This window comes from Lynx canadensis, chromosome D3 (genome assembly GCF_007474595.2).
Source record: "Lynx canadensis isolate LIC74 chromosome D3, mLynCan4.pri.v2, whole genome shotgun sequence".
Lineage (NCBI taxonomy): Eukaryota > Metazoa > Chordata > Mammalia > Carnivora > Felidae > Lynx > Lynx canadensis.
Window position 1 is genome coordinate 84,130,379 of NC_044314.2, and position 25,389 is coordinate 84,155,767.

General features: G+C 38.6%; 1 protein-coding gene across 1 annotated transcript in view; it reads left to right on the forward strand.

The window, feature by feature from the left end:
• NAA25 (N-alpha-acetyltransferase 25, NatB auxiliary subunit) overlaps positions 1 to 19,637 on the forward strand; it is a 78,903-nt gene extending 59,266 nt beyond the window's left edge. Inside the window, exons 18-24 of the mRNA XM_030292219.2 lie at positions 37 to 280; positions 662 to 785; positions 1,478 to 1,543; positions 9,371 to 9,468; positions 10,547 to 10,657; positions 15,030 to 15,176; positions 18,588 to 19,637. Of these exons, the coding sequence (XP_030148079.1) occupies positions 37 to 280; positions 662 to 785; positions 1,478 to 1,543; positions 9,371 to 9,468; positions 10,547 to 10,657; positions 15,030 to 15,176; positions 18,588 to 18,710 (913 nt within the window). The 3' untranslated portion in view covers positions 18,711 to 19,637. The remainder of the gene's footprint in view (positions 1 to 36; positions 281 to 661; positions 786 to 1,477; positions 1,544 to 9,370; positions 9,469 to 10,546; positions 10,658 to 15,029; positions 15,177 to 18,587) is intronic.
• The last annotated feature ends 5,752 nt before the right edge of the window (positions 19,638 to 25,389 follow it).

Genomic DNA, 25,389 nt, shown 5'->3' on the forward strand with positions numbered 1-25,389 from the left:
ATTAAAATAGATGGGTTGGGGATATTTCTTTTTAAGGGATGTTTCTGAAGAACATAAGAAACTTTCCTTGGAGGAGGAGACCATGTGGTTAAGAATCCGTTCCTTAACATTGAGGCTGATCAGTGGACTTCCAAGTCTTAATCATCCTGTGGAGCCAAGGAACTCAGAAAAGACCACTGAAAATGGCGTGTCCTCCCGGATTGATATTTTTCGTTTACTCCTTCAACAGCTGGAGTTGGCTATGGAGACAGGAAAGCGATTTATTGAGAAAGAAATTCAGGTATCAACAGTATTTACCATCAAATCTACAATAATCTATGACTGTCTTTTTAATAAATAGGAATTTGGGTTGGGGGGATAGTAGAGAACAGTATTTTGTTCCAGTATTTATGACACTTGAATTGCAGAGGCTTCCTCACTGTCCAAACTGGATAATGAGGAAAAACAAAATAGCTTCATTTGTGGTGGTAAATTTGTAATAGCTATCAACAAATTAATGCAGAGCTTCTGTTTTCACTGTAATGACTTAGTGATTAGTTTGATGATAAGTGGTCTGCAACTTAATCACTGAGATAGACTTTAGTAGTTGTAGTCCCGTTTTCTTGTTTTATATAAATTTGGGTGGATTTAAAGGACATTACTTTCCCTCCCTTTTTTCCAGTATCCTTTCCTTGGTCCTGTACCCACCAGAATGGGTGGATTCTTCAGTTCTGGCTGTTCTCAGTGTCAGACCAGTTCTTTTTATCTTGTTAGTGATATTTATGAGCTGGACACCAGTGGTTTAGGTAAGTATACATTTTTGTGAGTATTTACTAGGTCTTTGCCATTGAAAACCTAGTAAATGTAACAAAATATTTATAACCTCACATATTTAGACAGATTGGGAGGAGGTAGAATCTATTCTGGAAATATCTGGTTTAATATCCAACAAGGTACATTCATAGGTAACAGAGTAATGTTTTAGAAATTTAAGTCCTTTTCCTCTTTCAAATCACTTGTTAGGTCCAAAAGTTGAAGAAATCCTTAATTTGTTGAAATATTGTTGGATTTCAGATTGAATTCTTTACTAAGCTTTGTGGAGAGAAGTTTTTTCCTTAACCCAGTGAGAATCACACATATTCCATAGATTCCCCTCTCCCCACCCCCCACCTCCCCGGCCAATTATAAATTTTGTAGATTCTGTCTCTAAGTATTTGAGAGTATTTGAAACACATAGATTTTAATTCTTCCTAGACAATTTGAGGTATTGCTCTTGATAGATAATTAATGCCTTCTATTTTTCCTTTTCTTCATCTTTTTCTTTGTCTCTCAGTAATAGAATTTGAGGCCTATGAGTCTTAAGAGAAAAGAAAATGTCCTTGCCCATGAGTTGCTTATAGGTGTTGATCTTGCTTTTTTCTTCCTAGCAAAATGAATTGAAAGTTTTTCTTTTTCTTTTTCTTTTTCTTTTTCTTTTTCTTTTTTCTTTTCTGTTTAGAGGATACAGTGGAGATCCAGGAGCGAGTAGAGAATAGTCTTAAGACTTTACTAGAACAATTAAAAGGTAAGCATTCTGATTGTGGATTTCCATGTTTTATCATGTTGTCTGACACTCATTTTTTAGTAGAAACTTGCAAGAGTTGCAGATAATAACTTGAAAATAATAATGCATATTTACGGTATTTTGAAAGACTTGTTTTTAATTTTAAAAAGTTTCGACTATAAAAGTAATAGATAACCTATTATGAAACAGTACACAAGTGGTCTTTCTCCCTTTCCCAGCCTCATTTCCCCAGAGAAGTAAGTACTATTACAAGGTAAGTAACCCTTTGGAGTTGATACTCCTAGCTAGATGCCCCCTAAACAGTCATCCATGTGTATGTGGAAATACATACTAGTGATTTTTATTTAACATATGAAAAGGTATAATACATGCTTTTCTGATTTTAATTTTCTGTTGTCTTGGACACTTAACCATGTCAGTTGCATATAATATTCCACAGTATTATATCAGTGTACTAAGTTTGAGTTATTTATAACTATTTTTTTTTAATGTTTATTTATTTTGAGAGAGAGAGCATGACCCAGGGAGGGGCAGGAAGAGAGGGAAAGAATCCCAAGCAGGCTCCACACTCAGTGTGGAGCCCAGTGCGGGGCTTGATCTCACAACCATGAGATCATGACCTGAGTCCAAATCGAGTTGGACGCTTAACTGACGGAGCCACCCAGGCGCCCCATATAACTGTATTTATAACAGTGCTGAAATGAACTTCTTGGGACATAAATGTTTGGGTACTTATTTGAGTATTTCTTTGGGATTAAATTCCTAGAAATGGAATTGTTGGTGAAAAGGATACATATATGCAACTAAAAAAATTTTTTTTATTTTTATTTTTTCAATATATGAAATTTATTGTCAAAATGGTTTCCATACAACACTGAGCGCTCATCCCAAAAGGTGCCCTCCTCAATAGCCATCACCCACCCTCCCCTCCCTCCCACCCCCCATCAACCCTCAGTTTGTTCTCAGTTTTTAAGAGTCTCTTATGCTTTGGCTCTCTCCCGCTCTAACCTCTTTTTTTTTTTTTCCTTCCCCTCCCCCATGGGTTTCTGTTAAGTTTCTCAGGATCCACATAAGAGTGAAAACATATGGTATCTGTCTTTCTCTGTATGGCTTATTTCACTTAGCATCACACTCTCCAGTTCCATCCAGGTTGCTACAAAGGGCCATATTTCATTCTTTCTCATTGCCACGTAGTACTCCATTGTGCATTTAAACCACAATTTCTTTATCCATTCACCAGTTGATGGACATTTAGGCTCTTTCCATAATTTGGCTATTGTTGAGAGTGCTGCTATAAACATTGGGGTACAAGTGCCCCTATGCATCAGTACTCCTGTATTCCTTGGGTAAATTCCTAGCAGTGCTACTGCTGGGTTCATAGGGTAGGTCTATTTTTAATTTTTTGAGGAACCTCCACACTGTTTTCCAGAGCGGCTGCACCAATTTGCATTCCCACCAACAGTGCAAGAGGGTTCCCGTTTTCTCCACATCCTCTCCAGCATCTATAGTCTCCTGATTTGTTCATTTTGGCCACTCTGACTGGCATGAGGTGATATCTGCATGTGGTTTTGATTTGCATTTCCCTGATGAGGAGCGACATTGAGCATCTTTTCATGTGCCTGTTGGCCATCTGGATGTCTTCTTTAGAGAAGTGTCTATTCATGTTTTCTGCCCATTTCTTCACTGGGTTATTTGTTTTTCGGGCGTGGAGTTTGGTGAGCTCTTTATAGATTTTTGGATACTAGCCCTTTGTCCGATATGTCATTTGCAAATATCTTTTCCCATTCCATTGGTTGCCTTTTAGTTTTGTTGATTGTTTCCTTTGCTGTGCAGAAGCTTTTTATCTTCATGAGGTCCCAGTAGTTCATTTTTGCTTTTAATTCCCTTGCCTTTGGGGATGTGTCGAGTAAGAGATTGCTACGGCTGAGGTCAGAGAGGTCTTTTCCTGCTTTCTCCTCTAGGGTTTTGATGGTTTCCTGTCTCACATTCAGGTCCTTTATCCATTTTGAGTTTATTTTTGTGAATGGTGTGAGAAAGTGTTCTAGTTTCAGCCTTCTGCATGTTGCTGTCCAGTTCTCCCACCACCATTTGTTAAAGAGACTGTCTTTTTAGCATTGGATATTCTTTCCGGCTTTGTCAAAGATTAGTTGGCCATACGTTTGTGGGTCTAGTTCTGGGGTTTCTATTCTATTCCATTGGTCTGTGTGTCTGTTTTTGTGCCAATACCATACTGTCTTGATGATTACAGTTTTGTAGTAGAGGCTAAAGTCTGGGATTGTGATGCCTCCTGCTTTGGTCTTTTTCAAAATTACTTTGGCTATTCGGGGCCTTTTGTGGTTCCATATGAATTTTAGGATTGCTTGTTCTAGCTTCGAGAAGACTGCTGGTGCAATTTTGATTGGGATTGCATTGAATGTGTAGATAGCTTTGGGTAGTATTGACATTTTAACAATATTTATTCTTCCAACCCATGAGCACGGAATGTTTTTCCATTTCTTTGTCTTCTTCAATTACCTTCATAAGCTTTCTATAGTTTTCGGCATACAGATCTTTTACATCTTTGGTTAGATTTATCCCTAGGTAGTTTATGCTTCTTGGTGCAATTGTGAATGGGATCAGTTTCTTTATTTGTCTTTCTGTTGCTTCATTATTAGTGTATAAGAATGCAACTGATTTCTGTACATTGATTTTGTATCCTGCAACTTTGCTAAATTCACGTATCAGTTCTAGCAGACTTTTGGTGGAGTCTATCTGATTTTCCATGTATAATACCATGTCATCTGCAAAAAGTGAAAGCTTAACTTCATCTTTGCCAATTTTGATGCCTTTGATTTCCTTTTGTTGTCTGATTGCTGATGCTAGCACTTCCAACACTATGTTAAACAACAGCGGTGAGAGTGGACATCCCTGTCGTGTTCCTGATCTCAGGGAAAAAGCTTTCAGTTTTTCCCCATTGAGGATGATGTTAGCTGTGGGCTTTTCATAAATGGCTTTTATGATGTTTAAGTATGTTCCTTCTATCCTGACTTTCTCGAGGGTTTTTATTAAGAAAGGATGCTGAATTTTGTCAAATGCTTTTTCTGCATCAATTGACAGGATCATATGGTTCTTATCTTTTCTTTTATTAATGTGATGTATCACGTTGATTGATTGCGAATGTTGAACCAGCCCTGCAGCCCAGGAATGAATCCCACTTGATCATGGTGAATAATTCTTTTTATATGCTGTTGAATTCGATTTGCTAGTATCTTATTGAGAATTTTTGCATCCATATTCATCAGGGATATTGGCCTGTAGTTCTCTTTTTTACTGGGTCTCTGTCTGGTTTAGGAATCAAAGTAATACTGGCTTCATAGAATGAGTCTGGAAGTTTTCCTTCCCTTTCTATTTTTTTTGGAATAGCTTGAGAAGGATAGGTATTATCTCTGTTTTAAACGTCTGGTAGAACTCCCCTGGGAAGCCATCTGGTCCTGGACTCTTATTTGTTGGGAGATTTTTGATAACCGATTCAATTTCCTTGCTGGTCTGTTCAAGCTTTCTATTTCCTCCTGATTGAGTTTTGGAAGTGTGTGGGTGTTGAGGAATTTGTCCATTTCTTCCAGGTTGTCCAGTTTGTTGGCATATAATTTTTCATAGTATTCCCTGATAATTGCTTGTATTTCTGAGGGATTGGTTGTAATAATTCCATTTTCATTCATGATTTTATCTGTTTGGGTCATCTCCCTTTTCTTTTTGAGAAGCCTGGCTAGAGGTTTATCATTTTTGTTTATTTTTTCAAAAAACCAACTCTTGGTTTCATTGATCTGCTCTACAGTTTTTTTAGATTCTATATTGTTTATTTCTGCTCTGATCTTTATTATTTCTCTTCTTCTGCTGGGTTTAGGCTGTCTTTGCTGTTCTGGTTCTATTTCCTTTAGGTGTGCTGTTAGATTTTATATTTGGGATTTTTCTTGTTTCTTGAGATAGGCCTGGATTGCAATGTATTTCCCTCTCAGGACTGCCTTCGCTGCATCCCAGAACATTTGGATCGTTGTATTTTCATTTTCGTTTGATTCCATATATTTTTAAATTTCTTCTCTAATTACCTGGTTGACCCATTCATTCTTTAGTAGGGTGTTTTTTAACCTCCATGCTTTTGGAGGTTTTCCAGACTTTTTCCTGTGGTTGATAGGAAGCTTCATAGCATTGTGGTCTGAAAGTATGCATGGTATGATCTCAATTCTTGTAAACTTATGAAGGGCTGTTTTGTGACCCTGTATGTAATCTATCTTGGAGAATGTTCCATGTGCACTCGAGAAGAAAGTATATTCTGTTGCTTTGGGATGCAGAGTTCTAAATATATCTGTCAAGTCCATCTGATCCATTGTATCATTCAGGGCCCTTGTTTCTTTATTGACCGTGTGTCTAGATGGTCTGTCCATTTCTGTAAATAGAGTGTTAAAGTCCCCTGCGATTACCACATTCTTATCAATAAGGTTGCTTATGTTTGTGAGCAATTGTCTTATATATTTGGGGGCTCCTATATTCGGCGCATAGACATTTATAATTGTTAGCTCTTCCTGATGGATAGACCCTGTAATTATTATATAATACCCTTCTCCATCTCTTATTACAGCCTTTAATTTAAAGTCTAGTTTGTCTGATATAAGTATGGCTACTCCAGCTTTCTTTTGACTTCCAGTAGCATGATAAATAGTTCTCCATCCCCTCACTTTCATCTGAAGGTGTCCTCAGGTCTAAAATGAGTCTCTTGTAGACAGCAAATAGATGGGTCTTGTTTTTTTTTATCCATTCTGATACCCTATGTCTTTTGGTTGGCACATTTAGTCCATTTACATTCAGTGTTATTATAGAAAGATATGGGTTTAGAGTCATTGTGATGTCTGTAGGTTTCATGCTTGTAGCAATGTCTCTGGTACTTTGTCTCACAGGATCCCCCTTGGGATCTCTTGTAGGGCTGGTTTAGTGGTGACGAATTCCTTCAGTTTTTGTTTGTTTGGGAACACCTTTATCTCTCCTTCTATTCTAAATGACAGACTTGCTGGCTAAAGGATTCTCAGCTGCATATTTTTTCTGTTCATCACATTGAAGATTTCCTGCCATTCCTTTCTGGCCTGCCAAGTTTCAGTAGAGAGATCCGTCACGAGTCTTATAGGTCTCCCTTTATATGTTAGAGCACGTTTATCCCTTTCAGATAGCTGCTTTCAGAATTTTCTCTTTATCCTTGTATTTTGCCAGTTTCACTATGATACGTTGTGCAGAAGATCGATTCAAGTTACCTCTGAAGGGAGTTCTCTCTGCCTCTTGGATTTCAAAGCCTTTTTCCTTCCCCAGATCAGGGAAGTTGTCAGCTATTATTTCTTCAAGTACACCTTCAGCACCTTTCCCTCTCTCTTCCTCCTCTGGAATACCAATTATGCATAGATTATTTTTCTTTTTCTTTTTTTTTTTTTAAACTTTTTTTAAACATTTATTTATTTTTGAGACAGAGAGAGAGTATGAACAGGGGAGGGGCAGAGAGAGAGGGAGACACAGAATCTGAAATGGGCTTCAGGCTCTGAGCTGTCAGCACAGAGCCCGACGTGGGGCTCGAACTCACGGACCGTGAGATCATGACCTGAGCTGAAGTCGGACGCTTAACCGACTGAGCCACCCAGGTGCCCGATTATTTTTCTTTAGTGCATCACTTAGTTCTCTAATTTTCCCCTCATACTCCTGGATTTTTTTATGTCTCTTTTTCTCAGCTTCCTCTTTTTCCATAATTTTACCTTCTAGTTCCCCTATTCTCTCCTCTGCCTCTTCAATCCGAGCCGTGGTTGTCTCCATTTTATTTTGCAGCCCATTTATAGCATTTTTTAGCTCCTCCTGGCTGTTCCTTAGTCCCTTGTTCTCTGTAGCAATAGATTCTCTGCTGTCCTCTATACTGTTTTCAAGCCCAGCGATTAATTTTATGACTATTATTCTAAATTCACTTTCTGTTACATTGTTTAAATCCTTTTTGATCAGTTCGTTAGCTGTTGTTATTTCCTGGAGATTCTTTTGAGGGGAATTCTTCCCTTTCGTCATTTTGGATAGTCCCTGGAGTGGTGGGACTGCAGGGCACTTCCCCTGTGCTGTCTTGAATAACTTGGGTTGGTGGGCGGGGCCGCAGTCAGACCTGATGTCTGCTCCCAGCCCACCGCTGGGGCCACAGTCAGACTGGTGTGTACCTTCTCTTCCCCTCTCCTAGGGGCGGGATTCACCATGGGGTGATGTGGCCCGTCTGGGCTACTTGCACACTGCCAGGCTTGTGGTGCTGGGGATCTGGCGTATTAGCTGGGGTGGATCGGCAAGGTGCACGGGGGCGGGAGGGGCAGGCTCAGCTTGCTTATCCTTTGGCGATCCGCTTCAGGAGGTGCCCTGCGGCACCGGGAGGGAGTCATACCCGCTGCCGCCGGCGGGGTGGATCCACAGGAGCACAGCATTGGGTGTTTGCGGGGTGCAAGCAAGTTCCCTGACAGGAACTGGTTCCCTTTGGGATTTTGGCTGGGGGATGGGCGAGGGAGATGGCGCTGGCAAGCGCCTTTGTTCCCCGCCAAGTTGAGCTCTGTCGTCCGGGGCTCAACAACTCTCCCTCCCGTTGTCCTCCAGCCCTCCCGCTCGCTCACTGTGAGAACACACTCCGTCCGGCCCCTCCGCTTTTGCCAGCCAGACTCGGGGCCTCTGCTTGGTTGGCGGGCTGCCCCTCCGCCCCGGCTCCCTCCCGCCAGTCCATGTAGCGCGCACTGCCTCGCCGCCCTTCCTACCCTCTTCCGTGGTCCTTTCGTCTGCGCTTGGCTCCAGAGAATCCGTTCTGCTAGTCTTCTGGCGGTTTTCTGGGTTATTTAGGCAGGTGTGGGTGGAATCTAAGTGATCAGCAGGATGCGGTGAGCCCAGCGTCCTCCTACGCCACCATCTTCTCCCCCTTTACTTTTTTTTAAAAACAAAAAGAGGAATCTCTTTTTGTTGTTAGTTTATTTTGAGAGAGAGGAGTGCATGTGCACAAGCGAGGGGAGGGGCAGAGAGAGAGGGAGAAAGAATCCCAAGCAGGTTCCCATGCTGTGAGTGTGAAGCCCGCCATGGGGCTGGAACCCATGAACTGTGAGATGATGACCTGAGCCGAAACCAGAAGTTGGAAGCTCAATGGGACTGAGCCAGCAAGGAGCCCCATGCATATATATGTATTTTAAATCTGAGGGTCTTTCTTTTCAAGAACCTAAGTGGTCTTTTATTTTATTGCCCAAATGCAGAATGATAATTAAAAGATCAAGATCCTGAGAATAAAATGTAGTATTTATTATGAAGGTGAATTTCTAACATGCACTTTGGTCTTTTGGTCCATAATGGCACACATTCTTCTATATCATTCACTTGGAGTCTTAATTTTATTGTGACAACGGTCTGTTTGTGGAAAGGCTAGCTGGTGTTTAGACTCTAGAACATATAGTTTATAAGGCCACTTTTTATATTTTGAAGACAACAGAGCAGTAGTTACATGGCTTTTTAAAGAGCTTAAAATAGGGGTGCTTTGCTGGCTCAGTTGGTAGAACATGCAACTCTTGATCTTGCGGTTGTGAGTTTGAGCCCCACCTTGGATATAGAGATTACTTAAAAATAAAATCATAAAAAAAAAAAAAAGCTTAAAATAGATATTCTTTGTTGTTTGGTTCACGTGGGGGAGAAAAGCTTCTGGATTAAGCTTTTATATTTACTATATTTGCTTATTCTTTCTTGGAGTGTATATTGTGTTTCTAAAAAATCGCACTGAAACAAAAGCTATATAAAACAATAAAATATTTTTGTTTTCAGATGTCTTCAGTAAATGTAAAGGTGACCTCTTAGAAGTTAAAGATGGTAACTTGAAAACGCATCCTGCTCTTTTAGAGAATCTAGTCTTCTTTGTTGAGGTATGTTTTGTTCCTTTCCAGAAAAACTTGATTTTCCTTAGAGTGAAGGATTAATTTTTAAAAAATGAACAGGTAAATAGGCACCTTATACCTGTAATTTAATATCTCGCCCCCACCTTTTGTTAACTGAAAAGCAGTTTAAATCATTTTTTTGAACGCGCTCCTTCCAAGCATACCAGGAAGGTTTTGTTGATAATGAATAAAACTTGTAATTTGCTTTACCAATGTTTAAAAAGTCCTCAGATTCACTCCAAATCTGTCTGTTCTCTGTTCGTTTTCTTTTTTGACTTAACTATTATGTACTTTAAGTTAATTCCACTAGCTTTTTAAATTTGTTGCTATTACCAATTACTAAGATTCTGCATTGTGAAGGGGAATCTGGGTGCTGATTTAGCAAAACTCTCGCCTCTTTTTTAACCAGAGAGAAGAGAAGGATTACAAACACGTATAATCCATTATCTTATTTTTGTCACGTTTATTTTCCTCCTCCTAGTCTGTTCTGGTAACTGGCACAGTGTAAGCGTATAAGCCTCTGAACAAATCAGTAATAACTGCATGTATATGTACATGCACACTCTGTAGCAGAGAAGAACATAGGTGTAAACACCTAAGTTACGACAAAGAAGAAATGTACTGACCAACTAGGGAGATTTCTGTTTATATTTAAGTTTAAGATTTGCAGGTGAGGTAATATCTTAATCGGGGAAGTGGGTGAGGAGAGGCATATTGTAAAGAACCTTTGGCTTCCATGCCTAGGAATTTGGACCTTTCACTTGAGTGAAAAAGATGTTAATAAATTGCTACAAATTTAAAAGGAAGCTGGATAGAGTAGAGGATGGGTTTAGAGCTGGGAGAGCTAGAAGGAAGGCTAAAGATTGAAGCAATCATAGTATTCTGAGCAGTATGCAGATGAAGGTCTTCTGGGTCTGTGTGGTGATTGTAGAAAAGAATCTGATCACTCTAATCTGTAATGAGCTAGAGGAAACCTTGAAGGGATTTGTACAGCACCGTTGGCAAGGATTATTTAATCCATAACTTTGAACTGTTATTGATGAATTTGCGGTTTTTCCTCTTTCAGACTATTTCTATTATCCTTTGGGTGTCCAGTTACTGTGAGAGTGTCTTACGACCATACAAATTAAATCTACAGAAAAAGAAAAAGAAGAAAAAAGAAACCAGCATCATCATGGTAATAACAAAAAACACAACAACTTGGCTGCGTGCAGCTTTTAATTTTCACTGTTTTCCTGCACATTGTAGGAGACCTTAGGATCCTGTGTACATTCATTTTCTCTGTCAAGCTTTTTTTTCTTTTTTTTAAATTACACACCTACAGAAAAGCTTAAAGACCAACACGATAACACTCAGATATCCTTACTTGACACTTGTTAACACCACGCCCAAAATATTTTCTGATTTTAATTATGATTTCTTTCTTGGCTTATTTATAACTTAGAAATGTCTTAATTTCCACATTTGCCACATCTCCTTTATCTTTCTCTCATTCTATCATCTGTCCCAACCTCTTGTTTGTTGAACCGTTTAAAAGAAAAGTACAGACTGTGATACAGTCTCCTACAGAATCACAGTACTGAAGAAATTTTCATACCTAAGACATTTAATACTGATGCAATCCTGTTATAATGTCTGTATTCAGATTTCCCCACTTACGCAATTGTGTTCTTTATTATAGTCCTTTTCAAAATACTGGGATCCTATTAAGTATCTGACATGGCTTTTAGTTACCATGTCTTTTTACCCTCCTTTCAACTTCCTTAGTCTTTTGTTTATCTTTATTGTTCAACAGTCTAGCTCAGTTTTTGGTAGAATGTCTTACAATCTGAATTTGGCTTATTGTTTCCTTGGGTTTAGGTTAAATATAGATGCTGTTTCCTTTTTAGCAAATTAAGTCAGGGGGCACTCATGTTGTTAAGTCCCATTATTGGTGATCTCAGATGAAATTATTTGATAAAGGAAGTGTCTATGGATTTCTTCATTGTAAAGGTGCCTTTCCCACCCTGTGATTAATAAGTCATCCGTGGGACAATACTTTGAGATCGTGAATATCCTATTACCTGCCAGCCTTTCATCTGCTGGTTTTAACATCTGTTAAGTCTAACTTGCATAATCATTTATTAAAGTTATGGTTCCACACTGGTGATTTTTAAAAATTCTGTCAATCCTTTTATCATGTATTGGTTGGCATTTTTGGTAGAGCTGTCCCACAGCCATTCATATATATATTTGTATGTATATTTTTAAGTATCACCATCTATTTGAATATCATTCTTTTTTGTTTGGTTTTTAAATATTTATTTTGAGGGAGAGAGGGGGAGAGAGAGAAAGAGAGCGAGAGAGCGTGAGCAGGCGTGGGAGCATACAGAAGCGGGGGAGGGGGAGAGAGAATCCTAGTCCAATGATGGGCTCGATCCTATGAACCATGAGATCATGATGTGAGCTGAAGTCAAGAGTCAGATGTTCAACGGACTGAGCCACCCAGGCACCCCTTGAGTATCATCCTTTAAAAAAATTTTTTTTAAATGTTTTTATTTGAGAGAGAGAGAGAGACAGAGAATGAGAATGAGTATGAGAATGAGTGGGGGAGGGGCAGAGAGAAAGGGGGACACAAAATCAGAAGCAGGCTCCAGGCTCTGAGCTGTCAGCACAGAGCCTGGGACTTGAACACACAGACCACGAGATCATGACCTGAGCCAAAGTCGAACACTCCACCAACTGAGCCACCCAGGTACCTATAAATAAATATTTTTTAAAAAAGAATATGTTCCAGTTAATATAGACAGTTGCAGTACTCTGCAGAAACACTGGAATTAAAAACTGAGATTATTAGTGTGATATAAATAAAGTTCATTTATTTCTCTTTCTATTCAGTTTTGTAGTGTCTTCCCATCTTGATTGATTTAGTTTTTGAGTGTGTAAAACATTAATATAAATTGTATCCTTTTCATAAGGAAAATTATTTAGGATTCATTCTGTGCAGGATATGCTATTTTATTAATGTTTGCATTTATCCTAGGTGGGAGATTTTTGTTCACTGTAGCAACATAGCAACCATTGTCATTTGAAAATGTTGATTTTTTTTTTTTAATGTTGATGGTTTTAGTAGTAATTTTGACTTCCTGCATAATTCAGTAACAATTCAGGAATTCTTTAGATTTGACACTGCTTTGCTGGATGTTTCAATTCATTCAGAAACAAAGGGTAGTTCTATTTGGAGCAGGATGTAATGAAGAAACCTGTCCTTTTTTTTTTCCAGTGTAATTTAACATATCATGAGTGTTAAGTTTGATGGCATAGAACAGAGTTGCTCTGTTACTTTCTCTTCTGATGAAAGCCTGTGCTCTTCAACTGTGTCAAATAGCTTTTTCGTATTTGGATTGGGATGGAGGGTGGGTTATAGTTATTGCTTTTCTAGTTTCTAAAAATGAGAATAGCTTTCGTATATTTCTGATCATCAAAGTAACCTAAAGGTGTGAATAAAATGAAGGCCACCCATATTCCCACCAACCAGTAATTGCCACTGCAAACAAACCAGAATTATGCTCTATGGGAGGTTCTGCAACTAGTCTGTTTGTGTTTGTTTTCATTTAACAGGTTATCTGAGCATCTCTTCAGGAGATATGTAGATGTATCTCATTACTTTAAATGGTTATATGATGAAACATTGGTATTCCCTGTTTTCTCATTTGCATTTAAAAAAAATTGAGTGGAGGGTTGGGGGGGTGGGGCAGTGCCTGACTGGCTCAGTTGGAGGAATGCATGACTCTTGATCTCAGGATTGTGAGTTCAAGCCCCACATTGGGTGTAGAGTTTACTTTAAAAAAAGAAAAAATGTTGAACCTGCAAGGAAAACTTCTTGAGTCAAAAGCTAGCCTTACTAATTGATTGGCCAGGTTTCTTGTGTTTGTCTGATTTTTGAATTTTGTCATATGTTTCTGGGATTTCTTTGATGTCTTTTCTGTTCATCTTTTTGCCCAGATTTCCTGTTGTGGTAGTAATATTTTTTCTCTTGATGTGTTTTGAGCTATTCAGGTCTTAATAATGTTACTCTATATCCTATATGATGCAAATTTTTCTTTTCATTTGTCTTTTGAGTAGTTTTTTTGGTCAACATAGTAATTATATATATATATATTTTTTTTTTTTTTAAATGTTTATATTTGAGAGAGAGAGAGAAGGAGAGAGAGACAGTGTGTGAGCAGGGGAGGGGCACAGAGAGAGAGAGACAGAGACAGGATCTGAAGCAGGCTCCAGGCTCTGAGGTGTTAGCACAAAGCTCCACACAGGCTGGAACTTCCAAGCTGTGAGATCATAACCTGAGCCAAAGTCAGATGCTTAACCCACTGAGCCACTCAGCACCCCTAAAAATATTTTTTTTAATAGTTCTTAGCTTGGTGTAATGTTTAGAAAGGCCTTTTCAGTTTATGATTACACAAACCATTACCTAAATTTTCTTCTGGTACTTTGGTGGATTTTTTAAAGTTAAGTTTAAATCTACCTGGAATTTATTTTGGTACTTAACTATTTATTTAATTCACTTAATTTATTTTTTAAAAGATGTTATTTTTAAGTAATCTTTATACCCAGTGTGGAGCTCAAACTTACAACCCTGAGATCAAGAGTCACATGCTCTACTAACTGAGCCAGCCAGGTACCCCTGTTTTGTTTTATTATTGATTTATTTTTATTTATTATTTATTATTATTTTATGTGGGTTTTTTTTCGTTGTTTTGAGAGTGAGAGCTCACACGTGTGTGCAAGTAGGGAAGCGGCAGAGAGAGAGAGAGAGAGAGAGATTGAGAATCCCAAGCAGGCTCCATCCTCAGCTTGGAGCCGTCATGTGGTGCTCAAACCCATGACTCTGGGATAATGACCTGGGCCAAAACCAAGAGCTGGCTGCTTAACTGACTGAGCCACCCAGGCATCCCTTAAATTCATTTAAATTCCCTTACATTCTTCAGTTTTATCTTAGGACCTGTTTCTTTTCACTTTTTTATCACCTTACTTATATATCCATACTATCTGGATTTCATGTAACTTTATGATCTACTCTAATATATATGAGAGCAAATTCTACATAACCATTCTTTTTCAGAATTTTCTTGGCTGTTGTCTCCCATTATGTTTTCTATTAGAACTTAGAAAACTCTTATTTCTGTTATATTTCTGTTGTTAACATTAGAGGAAATCTCAGTGACATATAGAGAAATGAAGTTTTGGTTTCTTTCATCTTCTTTAGTGTTCCAGAAGAGTACCAGCCTGAAATTGAGTAATAACCAACTAAGATATTTTCTGTTGGTTTTTCCATCTCTAGTTCCCCATTTAAAAAAATGCTTGTCATTGTTTCTGAATTAGCATTATTTGGTGCCAATTAAATTTACCTTGCTTTAGAGAGACTGTCTTAATATCCAAAACTGTATCCATCCCTGTTACTATTTATAGCATTAAGTAAAACTATAGCATGAAGTTAATATAGCTTATGTGATATGAGTGAAGGAAATATGTTTGATAATCTTTCATCTTTTAAAAAATCTTTTTTCCAGCCACCAATCTTTACCAGTTTCCAAGACTACGTTACTGGGCTTCAGACTTTAATTTCCAATGTTGTGGATCACATTAAAGGGCTTGAAACACATCTAATTGCACTTAAACTTGAAGAACTTATTTTAGAAGATACTTCTCTCTCGCTGGTAAGAGACTGTAGGCGATCAGCAATAATAATCTTAAAGATCACAAACTTGAAAGAATGTCACATTGCTTCATGTGGTTGGGCTTTGCTGGGTATCTTTGAGAATGTTAATAAGTAGATAAATACAGTTTTATTGAGCTCGCTGTTGTTGGGTAAATGCTCATAGAAATACAGTGATCGAAAAACCTGGCTTTAGAGAGATATATTCAAAAACTACTTTAAATTGGAGATCTGATATACGCACAGAAATGGAACGGGCCAGCAAGAGTCTCACTGGAGAGGGGACATTTAAGGATTAGTAAGTTTTCAGTAGGCAGACTGGAATGGATGAAAGGAATCTGAAACAGAAGGCACAGAGCAGAGGCAGAAAGGTAAATTGTGTGGGGCACCATGAGTCCGTTGGCAGAGCTAGAGCACATGGTATGTGGGAAGGACTGTCCGCTACAAAGATGACAGGCACAGTAGGCCACTGTTGATGGTTGTGTGGTTGTTGTTAAAGGATCTGTCTGCCCTCTGACATGAGGAATAAGATTGATCATTTTGAGTCTATTTTTTTTTAATTTTTTTTTTTTTTTTTTACTGTTTATTTATTTTTGAGACAGAGAAAGAGCATGAATGGGGGAGGGTCAGAGAGAGAGGGAGACACAGAATCTGAAACAGGCTCTGGACTCTGAGCTGTCAGCACAGAGCCCGACGTGGGGCTCGAACTCACGGACCGCGAGATCATGACCTGAGCTGAAGTCGGACGCTTAACCAACTGAGCCACCCAGGCGCCCCTCATTTTGAGTATTCTAAAGGTTATCTTTAACTTTGGGCTACTTTAGATTTGTCGAGCCTTGACTCTGTCCTCATCTTTTGACCTTGGGAAAGTCGCTTACCCTCTCTGGGCCTCAGTTTCTTTGTCTGTATAATGAAAATCATAATAGCTATTTTATAGGATTATAGTGAGCAAAATAATAATGGCCTTATATTGCCTATTTTTGTTGAAGTCATGATACATATACTGAGCAGTATCAGCCACCAAATATAGGATCCATATAGTGCTATTTATATTTTGGGTAAAAACAATTTTTTTTTTAATTCAGTTTCCACTAGGTTTACTTCTTTATTCTTTCTTTATTTTTTAATGTATTTATTTTTGAGAGAGAGAGAGACATAGAGTGTGATAAGGGGAGGGCCAGAGAGAGGGAGACAGAATCGGAAGCAGGCTCTGAGCTGTCAACACAGAGCCCACGTGGGGCTCGAACTCATGAACCGTAAGATCATGACCCGAGTCAAAGTTGGCCACTTAACAGACTGAGCCACTCAGGCTTTCCTCTTTCCTTCTTTTCTTTCTAAACTTGAAACAACTATCCATAAGGCCTCTGGACTACCATCTCCAGTCCTGGTTCTTTTCCTCTTCCGTAGGGGTATCCACTGAAACTGGTCTGTGCCTAGACCTTTTAATGTAACCTTAAAATGTATGCTAATAGCTGTTAGGTTTTTGAAAGTAAATGATACATTGTTTTATTCTGAAACTTGGCTTTTTTTTTTCCACTTAACCTTATATTCAAGAGATTTGTTAAGGCTAATGCATATACATCAGTTTTGTTCTTTTAAACAACTGTATGACATTCAAATATGAGTGGATCATAGCCATTGGATATTTTAGTTTTTTTGTTTTTTTGAGAGAGAGAGGGAGCACATGAGAGCAAGTAGGGGAGGGGCAGAGGAAGAGGGAGAATCTCAAGCAATCTCCACACCCAGCATGGGTCTTGATCTCACAACTGTGAGATCATGACCTGAGCCCAGATCAAGAGGTAGACACTTAGAACTGACTAAACCACCCAGGTGCCCCTTAGGTTGTTTATATATATTTACTTTTACTACAGTACTGAATGAAATGTATTTTATATACCTTCTCTTAGGCACATGTGTACTTCCAAGATAGATTAGGTCTCGAGTAGTAGTATTATTTCGCTATAAGGTATGCTTACCTGATTTCTTCAGGGTTTTGCAATACTGCCAATTTCATGTAAGCCTGATTAGTTCTTAGCCAGCCTCCTTTTTTCTCTGTTTGAACCTTCCATCCCTTTATTTTTTGTAAAATGTGCAGCAAGTATTTAACTCACATATTTGAGTAGGTCTCAGAAAGCTTTGTTCTTTTTTTTTTTTTTTTTTTTTTTTAAGCTGTTTGGTCTGTGGAACCAATGGACTTTGTCAATATAGAGGGAGACCTATCAATATTATCGCTAGAAAAGGTGGCAGAGGTCAATTTGATGCTTTTAAGAAGTGGGTATGATAGGGGCGCCTGGGTGGCGCAGTTGGTTAAGCGTCCGACTTCAGCCAGGTCACGATCTTGCGGTCTGTGAGTTCGAGCCCCGCGTCAGGCTCTGGGCTGATGGCTCAGAGCCTGGAGCCTGTTTCCGATTCTGTGTCTCTCTCTCTCTCTCTCTCTCTGCCCCTCCCCCGTTCATGCTCTGTTTCTCTCTGTCCCAAAAAATAAATAAACGTTGGGGGAAAAAAAAATTAAAAAAAAAAAAAAGTGGGTATGATAATGTCCAAATTAATAATAAATTTCCATTTTTGTTTTCTGATGAAATAATCAGAAATATTAATTTTTCCATTTTGTATAGCCCATAACAAAATATTAGTGATTTTATGTTCAAACTACTTAGTAATAAATTTTCTACCTTTTTTCTATATGAAAGATAATAATCAGAAATCTCAGTTTTTTCACTTTGTATAATTAAAACAGAGAATACTGATGGAAGAATTAAAAGAATAATAACGCTAGAGGCTCCTGGGTGGCTCAGTCAGTTAAGCATCTGACTTTGGCTTAGGTCATGATCTCACAGTTCATGAGTTAGAGCCCTATGTCAGGCTCTGTGCTGACACCTCAGATCCTACAGCCTGCTTCAGATTCTGCGTCTCCCTCTCTTTCTGCTCCTCCCTCACTCACACTCTGTTTCTCTCCTTCAAAAATAAACATTAAAAATTAAAAAAAAAAAGTAAAGCTAATAGCGTTAGTGAACAATCACATGGAAAAATGTACATCTCTGATGAGCTTTAGCCTTCTTTGCATTTTTTGAAACTGAAAATGATCCACTGTATTCTGATGAAGCTTGCCATGAGACCAAAGGTAATGGTAATTTTTTTTTTAATGTTTATTTATTTTTGAGAGAGAGTGCATAAGTGGCGGAGAGGCAGAGAGAGGGGCCAGAGGATCCGAAGTAGGCTCTGTGCTGATAGCAGTGAGCCCGATGCAGGGCTCAGACTTACAAACCGCGAGACCATGACCCGAGCAGAAGTCTGATGCTCTACCAGCAGAGCCATCCAGGAGCGCCATGGGTAGTTTTAACATCTGTGAGAGGAACTGTAATCTGGGAGAATGCTTTCAGAGCAAGACCACTAATTCTTGTCTCGTTTGTAGGAAGAGAGAAAATTTTCAAAGACTGTGCAAGGGAAGGTGCAGAGCAGTTATCTACACTCACTTCTGGAAATTGGTGAGCTGCTGAAGAAAAGACTGGAGACCACAAAGAAACTAAAAATTTAAGCAAGTGTGAACCACAGGCATCAATGACTCTGCAGCAGAAAATGACATCATCTTCCCAGGCAAAAGCGACATCTGGTTGACCATCATTTTAATCCAGAACTTCCTCATAAAATGCATGAAGGACTTTGATTGTGAATTAATTTTTTAGGTATTAAATGTATACAACTGATTAAATTATTGTATATAAACCGGAAGCAGGACCCTTATCTGGGTTTGACCACTTTTTATACATGTTCATATGCATATGGCAGCCACAAGAGAACCCCACTTTTCTTCTTTCCTTCCATCGCCAGAAACATCTGGTGGGGGGGGGGGTTGTCCTATAAAAGCAGCAATAGAAATTAAGCATAAAGCATTGACCTCAGAGCAGCTGAATGGCCCTACCATTATAGCAGTGGGTGTTTGGTCTGGTTCTTGAGCCTTAGGAAGCAGAAAGCAGTGGAGGGGGACCAAGGCTGGGAGCAGGCCCTCTTTCCTTTCCACATTAGTTTAGTTTTGAGGTTTCCTCAGCTGCTTTGCTCTCACAGAATCCAAAGCAGGTACCCGAAGGGCCTCAGATGAAATTTGGCATAGGCACCTGTCAGTGAAGGGTGCCCCTCAGAAGACCACAGGCACTCACTCAAGTGTTTGGCTTAATAGTCTAATAGCCAAGACATCCCCATCCTAGCTCCTGTGAGAGTTAAATCACAAATAGGCTTGTGTTAACTTACGGCTGTATGGAGGGGAAAGCAGTGCAGGCCACTTACGGGCCTGCTGAGTACTAGCTTGCTGTCTTTCATCCATCTTTGGGAAAGATGGGAATCACTGTTTCAGAGAAGAGAGGTGTACATAATTTATGCAGGCGAGTCTAATACCAGTGTCATTGGTTTTGTGAGATATATATATATGTATATGCTTTTACATATATATTTTCAAGCATATATATATATATATATACATATATGTATATATATATATGCTTGAAAATAAAGATTTAATACTTTAGTGTTTTTTAAGTGGGGAGTTTGGGGAGGAAGGAAGGAAGGAATGTATATTATGGACTTAATCTAGGTTTTAAGTTTTAGGCTGGCAAAAGAAATGTTATCCATTGGGTTTGACTTTCAGTCTGCTTTCTTCAAACTTGAGAATTGCACCAGGGTGGTGTTTACATTGTACACCTGGAGCTCCCCAAGACTGTAGCTTCAGAGGTCGGTCTGACAGAAAAGATAAACATTGCTCTTGAAAATGTTATACAGTTTATACAATTACTTTGATAAGTTTTTGTGTTTGAATCTGTGCTTCTGTTTTTGGTCTTTGTTACTCAAATACCATTAAGTTAATAATTCTGTAAGAGCAAAGACATGAGTTTGATGAGGAAATTCAAGCATCTGATGGAGGACTGATTGGTCTTGACGGCCTTACAGGTCATTTCCAATGCTTCTCCAGTGAAACGTGATACTTTTTTTCTTTTAAAAGCAACAAAAGAGAGCTCGGAAAATCTCTGTATGCAAAACAATTGTATTTTGTCCCCTCATCTTGACTTTCTTAGATTCACAATTTGATAGGATGATAAATAACTGTTTAAACTTCCAAGGAAATTTTTTAGAAAATTACAAAATTATCTGTTCAAAATAAGACTTGCTGGAAATCCTGGTCCATCAAGTAGTTTCAAGAGTTATTTTTTGATCTAAGTTGGTATCCACAGCCGTCATACCCATCCCAAAAGGAAGAACTGCCTTGAACAAGATGAACTGAAAGTTTTAATTGATTCCAAATCTAATTTAAGGACAACATATCATAATTTTGTAAAACTATTGCCTATTTAGATGGAACTTGGTGTGTGTATGGGGGTGGGGGATGTGTGTATGACATGTGTTCTTGAAATGATGCTTCTTTGAATATCCAAAAATACTGTACATAGAAATAGAAATGCTCTATGAAACAAGTCTATTAACTGACCATGGTCAATCTAGCATATGTGTGCTCAGTGAGCTGGCTTTGGTCCTCAGGGACAGTGCTTGACTCCAGTGGTCTACCTAACTAGTCTTTTGCCTAGGGGCACCTGGGACCTCTACTGGTTTTAGTGACAAATAGTGTTACGTCGAGGTTATGCTTCTTTTGTTACTTGCTGATTTTCCTACTAAATGTAGCATTTCAATTAGATCCAACCTCTTACATTTTGAGATAATTGTAAAAAGAATGAAATTATGCAGAAATGGCCAATATCTTTTATTGATCTGTTCTTTTGGAAACTGTTATGCACTATAAATTGTGTACAGTTAAAAAAAAAAATATATATATATATATATATATATTCTTACATGAGTAAAAAGCACCCTCTCCAGCAATTGTATGTCATTGGTATTTGAAGAGAATTCCCAAATAACCCATTGCTGCTGCTGCTGTTTTTGGTTTGTGTGGGTTTTTTTTTGTTGTTGTTGTGTTTTTGTGTGGTAAATTGATATTTAAAAAAAAGAAAAAACACGACTACTGTTTACAGACTGAAAAATTACTGCTTTTTATACTACTGAGATCCTAAGTTAAGACTCTCCAAAGCAAACATTTGGTTTAAATCATTTATCTGATGTGGATAAAACATAGAGAAATTTTTAGTGTCCTCCACATAATGGAAAATGTACAAATGCCTAGCTGTGTTGCCCATCAATTTTGTATATTTTCATAATTTTAATTGTTCAAAATTGCATTATATTTTGCAATCACTATGTTCAACCTGGATTTGTCTTTCATTTAAACTTTTAATATAAAAAGGGGTTTCAATGTATCTATGGCCTTGTTATTGAAACTCTTCCTACTTATTTGATGTCATTTATTAATATGGGAAGTATATATTCTTCCTTCTTCAGTACTACGTGAAGCATACATAGCAAATTAAACTAGATGGGTTAATTTATATAAACACTTCCATCTTAAGTTGCCTATCTGCCTGGGTCATTTCTGTTCAGATTCCTAGAAGCTACAACTTTTTTTTTTTTTTTTAAGATTTTAAGTAATCTCTATACCCAACGTGGGGCTTGAACTCACAATCCTGAAATCAAGAGTCACATGTTCCACTGACTTACAGGTGCCCTGAAGCCACAACCTTTTAAATGGTGTAATTCATCTCAGTTTTGTACTGAGAGTTACATTCCTCGGCAAAATTGTAATATTTGTGAATTTAAAATTTTTATTTCAAGGCTACTAGTCTTTTTGTTTAAAAATAGTACCTCATGCTAGCATTCATGAATTCAGCATATATGAATTGAATGCTTCTTTACAATGTGCCAGACTCCACTTTAGGCTGTGTTGATAGAATGGTAAATGATAGCATATGTCCCAGTTAGTGGCCAAGGTGGGGGAGAAGATAAGAAATATAAACCTTAGTTTGTAAGCCCTGTTTTAAGTAAGTCAGGGTATGTGATAACCTGAATCATGAGTAGAGCCCTCTGACCCAACTGATGAAGAGTCAGCCACCAAAAAGGGAACCCAAGTGGAGAGGCCCCATGGCAGGAACTACTGAGCATGTTTCAATGACTGGGGGGAAAAATGGGCTCAAGTGCTGGGTTTAAAGGAATGGAAAGGGGGAAGGAACTGAGATAGAAAATACAGTTGGGGGCAGGGGGATCCAGAGCAATCAGAACTTTTTAGTCAGGGGAAGGAATGAGATTTCTAAAGTTAGCGGGAAGTTACTAGATTTCAGGCAAACTGAGGACATGATTTATCCAAGCACTTGGGCCCACAGGCTGGGATTCAAAGTTGACACACACAATACAGTGGAAAGAGGAGCTCCTAGTTTCCTTTGTGTCCAGTAATATTAAATGCCCTTGTCTGGGCCCTGAGAAAAATGTTTTCGCCTGCTACTCCATCCCGATGCTGTTTGCCTTTTAACGAAAGGTGTGTAATTGGATATACCTCACTGCCACTTTCAACCTTACCTAAAAGGTGGGCTCAGGTTTATACTTTTTTCTCGTTCTTTTTTTTTTTTAGATGCTGTCACTGCCTCGATGCAGAGATGTATTTCATAATAATAACTGGAAGGTAAGCAACCATGAGCCAAATATTTATAAAAATTATTCGTGGTGGGAATGTAAGCTGGTGCAGCCACTCTGGAAAACAGTATGGAGGTTCCTCAAAAAACTAAAAATAGAACTACCCTACCACCCAGCAATTGCACTACTAGGTATTTATCCAAGGGATACAGGTATGCTGTTTCAGAGGGACATATGCACCCCCATGTTTACAGCAGCACTACCAACAATAGCCAAAGTATGGAAAGAGCCCAAATGTCCATCAATGGATGAATGGATAAATAAGATGTGGTATATATATACAATGGGGTATTACTCAGCAATCAAAAAGAATGGAATCTTGCCATTTGCAACTATGGGGATAGAACTAGAGGGTGTTATGCTAAGTGAAATTAGAGAAATACAAATATATGACTTCATTCATATGAGGACTTTAAGTAAAAACAGGGAGGGGGACAAAACAGAAGAGACTCAAATATGGAGAACAAACAGGGTTACTGGAGTGGTTGTGAGAGGGGGATGGACTAAATGGGTAAGGGGCACTAAGGAATCTACTGAAATAATTGTACTCTATGCTAACTGATTTGGATGTAAATTAAAAAATAAATTGAAAAAAATTATTTGTGGGATACTTATAGCAGTTTATGCTGTTAGAGCACAGAGCTTTCCTGCAACTTCCAGCTTCCATATATCCCAGTAAAAGTGGATTTCTCCACAATGTACTATTTCACATATGAGAAAAAAAGTTACCACAGAGAAGGCTACTACTACCTAAGACTACCTAGCAGGTTAGGGGGTGGGTAAAATTCAAACCCTTTCGTATATGTGCTGAAGTGAGCACAAGATTCAAATTCTTAAGCATTGATGAAATGAGGTGAAATCTAGACCACCCCCATCCCCAAGTCTTCTTAGTCTTGATGGCTAGGTTCAAATTCTCAGATTCTATCTTGGAACAATCAATCTTTCCAGACCAAGTCTGATGCCAACTTTTTTGGTGGCACAAATTACCAAGGACTATTTGAGATAACTTACAAGTTCCTCGGAACCAGGTTCTTATGTTGGATTCAAGGTCTCATTTGCTTAACCAACTTACCTGCAAATTCCCTTGATATTGTTATTTGTTTGATTCTGGGAAGCCAGTCCATAGCCTCCATTACAACCTGATTAGCAGCATTTGAGCCACAATATTATTTAATTAGAGGAAGAAAAGAGAAGGAATCCATTTGACCCAAGTGTCAGGGAAAATTTAACTTATGTGGCATATTCAAATCACTTCAGACTCAAAACTAGAAAAGGGCCCATCTTTATGTTTTAAAGTTTATTTTGAGAGCGCAAAAGAGGGAGGGTCAGAGAGAATCCCAAGCAGCTGACAGCATGGAGCCCGATATGGGGCATGAACCCACAACTGCAAGATAATGACCCAAGCCAAAATCAAGAGTTGGACACTAAACCGGAGCCACCCATCTTTAATGAAAAATGTTCGATACAGGCGCCTGGGTGGCTCATTCAGTTGAGTATCTGACTCTTGATTTCGGCTCAGGTCATGATCTCAGGGTTTGTGGGATTGAGCCCTGCATCGGGCTCTGTGCTGACAGTGTGGAGTCTGCTTGGGATTCTTTCTCCCTCTCTCTCAAATAAAAAACATTAAAAAAAATATTTGATACAAAAAACCTCTGATAGGATTACCTAGCCCTGCCCAATAGCTCATGTTTCTTCAACTCGAGACCCTAAGCTTATAATACTCAGTCTGGACCCATCCAATGAAGTACCCATTGATGTGCTGCCACCTTTCCTTTCACAACTGACAAGATGAGATCATATTCAGGGACCGTGGATGCATTTAGTTTTAGAGTTCTCTCTCTACCTGCCATTTGTTTTACTGTATTTCCCATAAGACCGTGAATACTTAGTTCTTTGGAAGTGAACCTGTTTTAGATGAGAAACAACTATAACAGCTAAAGCAAGTTTATCAGTGAGAAGCATCCAAAAAGATCTTCCGAAATTTTCAAGTAGAATGAAATAATAAGCAGGAGAAATATTGAAATTGTTGGGCCAAATATATACAGTTACATTCATTTGTTGAATGTTGAGAGCACCTGTGCTATAGGCAGGAGTTTAGGTCTGAACATCTTTTCCTTAGTTGGTTTTAGTTGTGAGCATAAGCTACCACAATTGTTTTTGTTAATCTGATTCAACACATGGATTTTCCTGTATTCTTTGTTTCTGATGACTTTCAATACCAACCTGGCTAAAAGGGAAGAACACAAGTTAAGGTTTTATTTGCTAACTCTGTTCATCTTAAATTTCTTTGTGTGGCTTCAATAATATTTTAGGGGCTGCACTTTAACATTTACAAATAGTTAAATATGAAAGTGGGGATGTTATCATGAAGCTTACCATTGCAGATGATTGCTTATCACTCCTGAGAACAGATCTGAGTCAGTTCCATGTGCTCCCACTCTGCTTTTTTAAAGCTGGTACTTACCAAGTAACTGACAGTGACAAAGTAGTTTAGATGGAAAACTGGAAAACACTCCCCTTTTTAAAAAAAAAAAAGGGGGGGGCACCTGGGTGGCTCAGTTGGTTAAGCGTCCGACATCGGCTCAGGTCATCATCTCGCGGTTTGTGAGTTCGAGCTCCCATCGGGCTCTGTGCTGACAGCTTGGAGCCTGGAG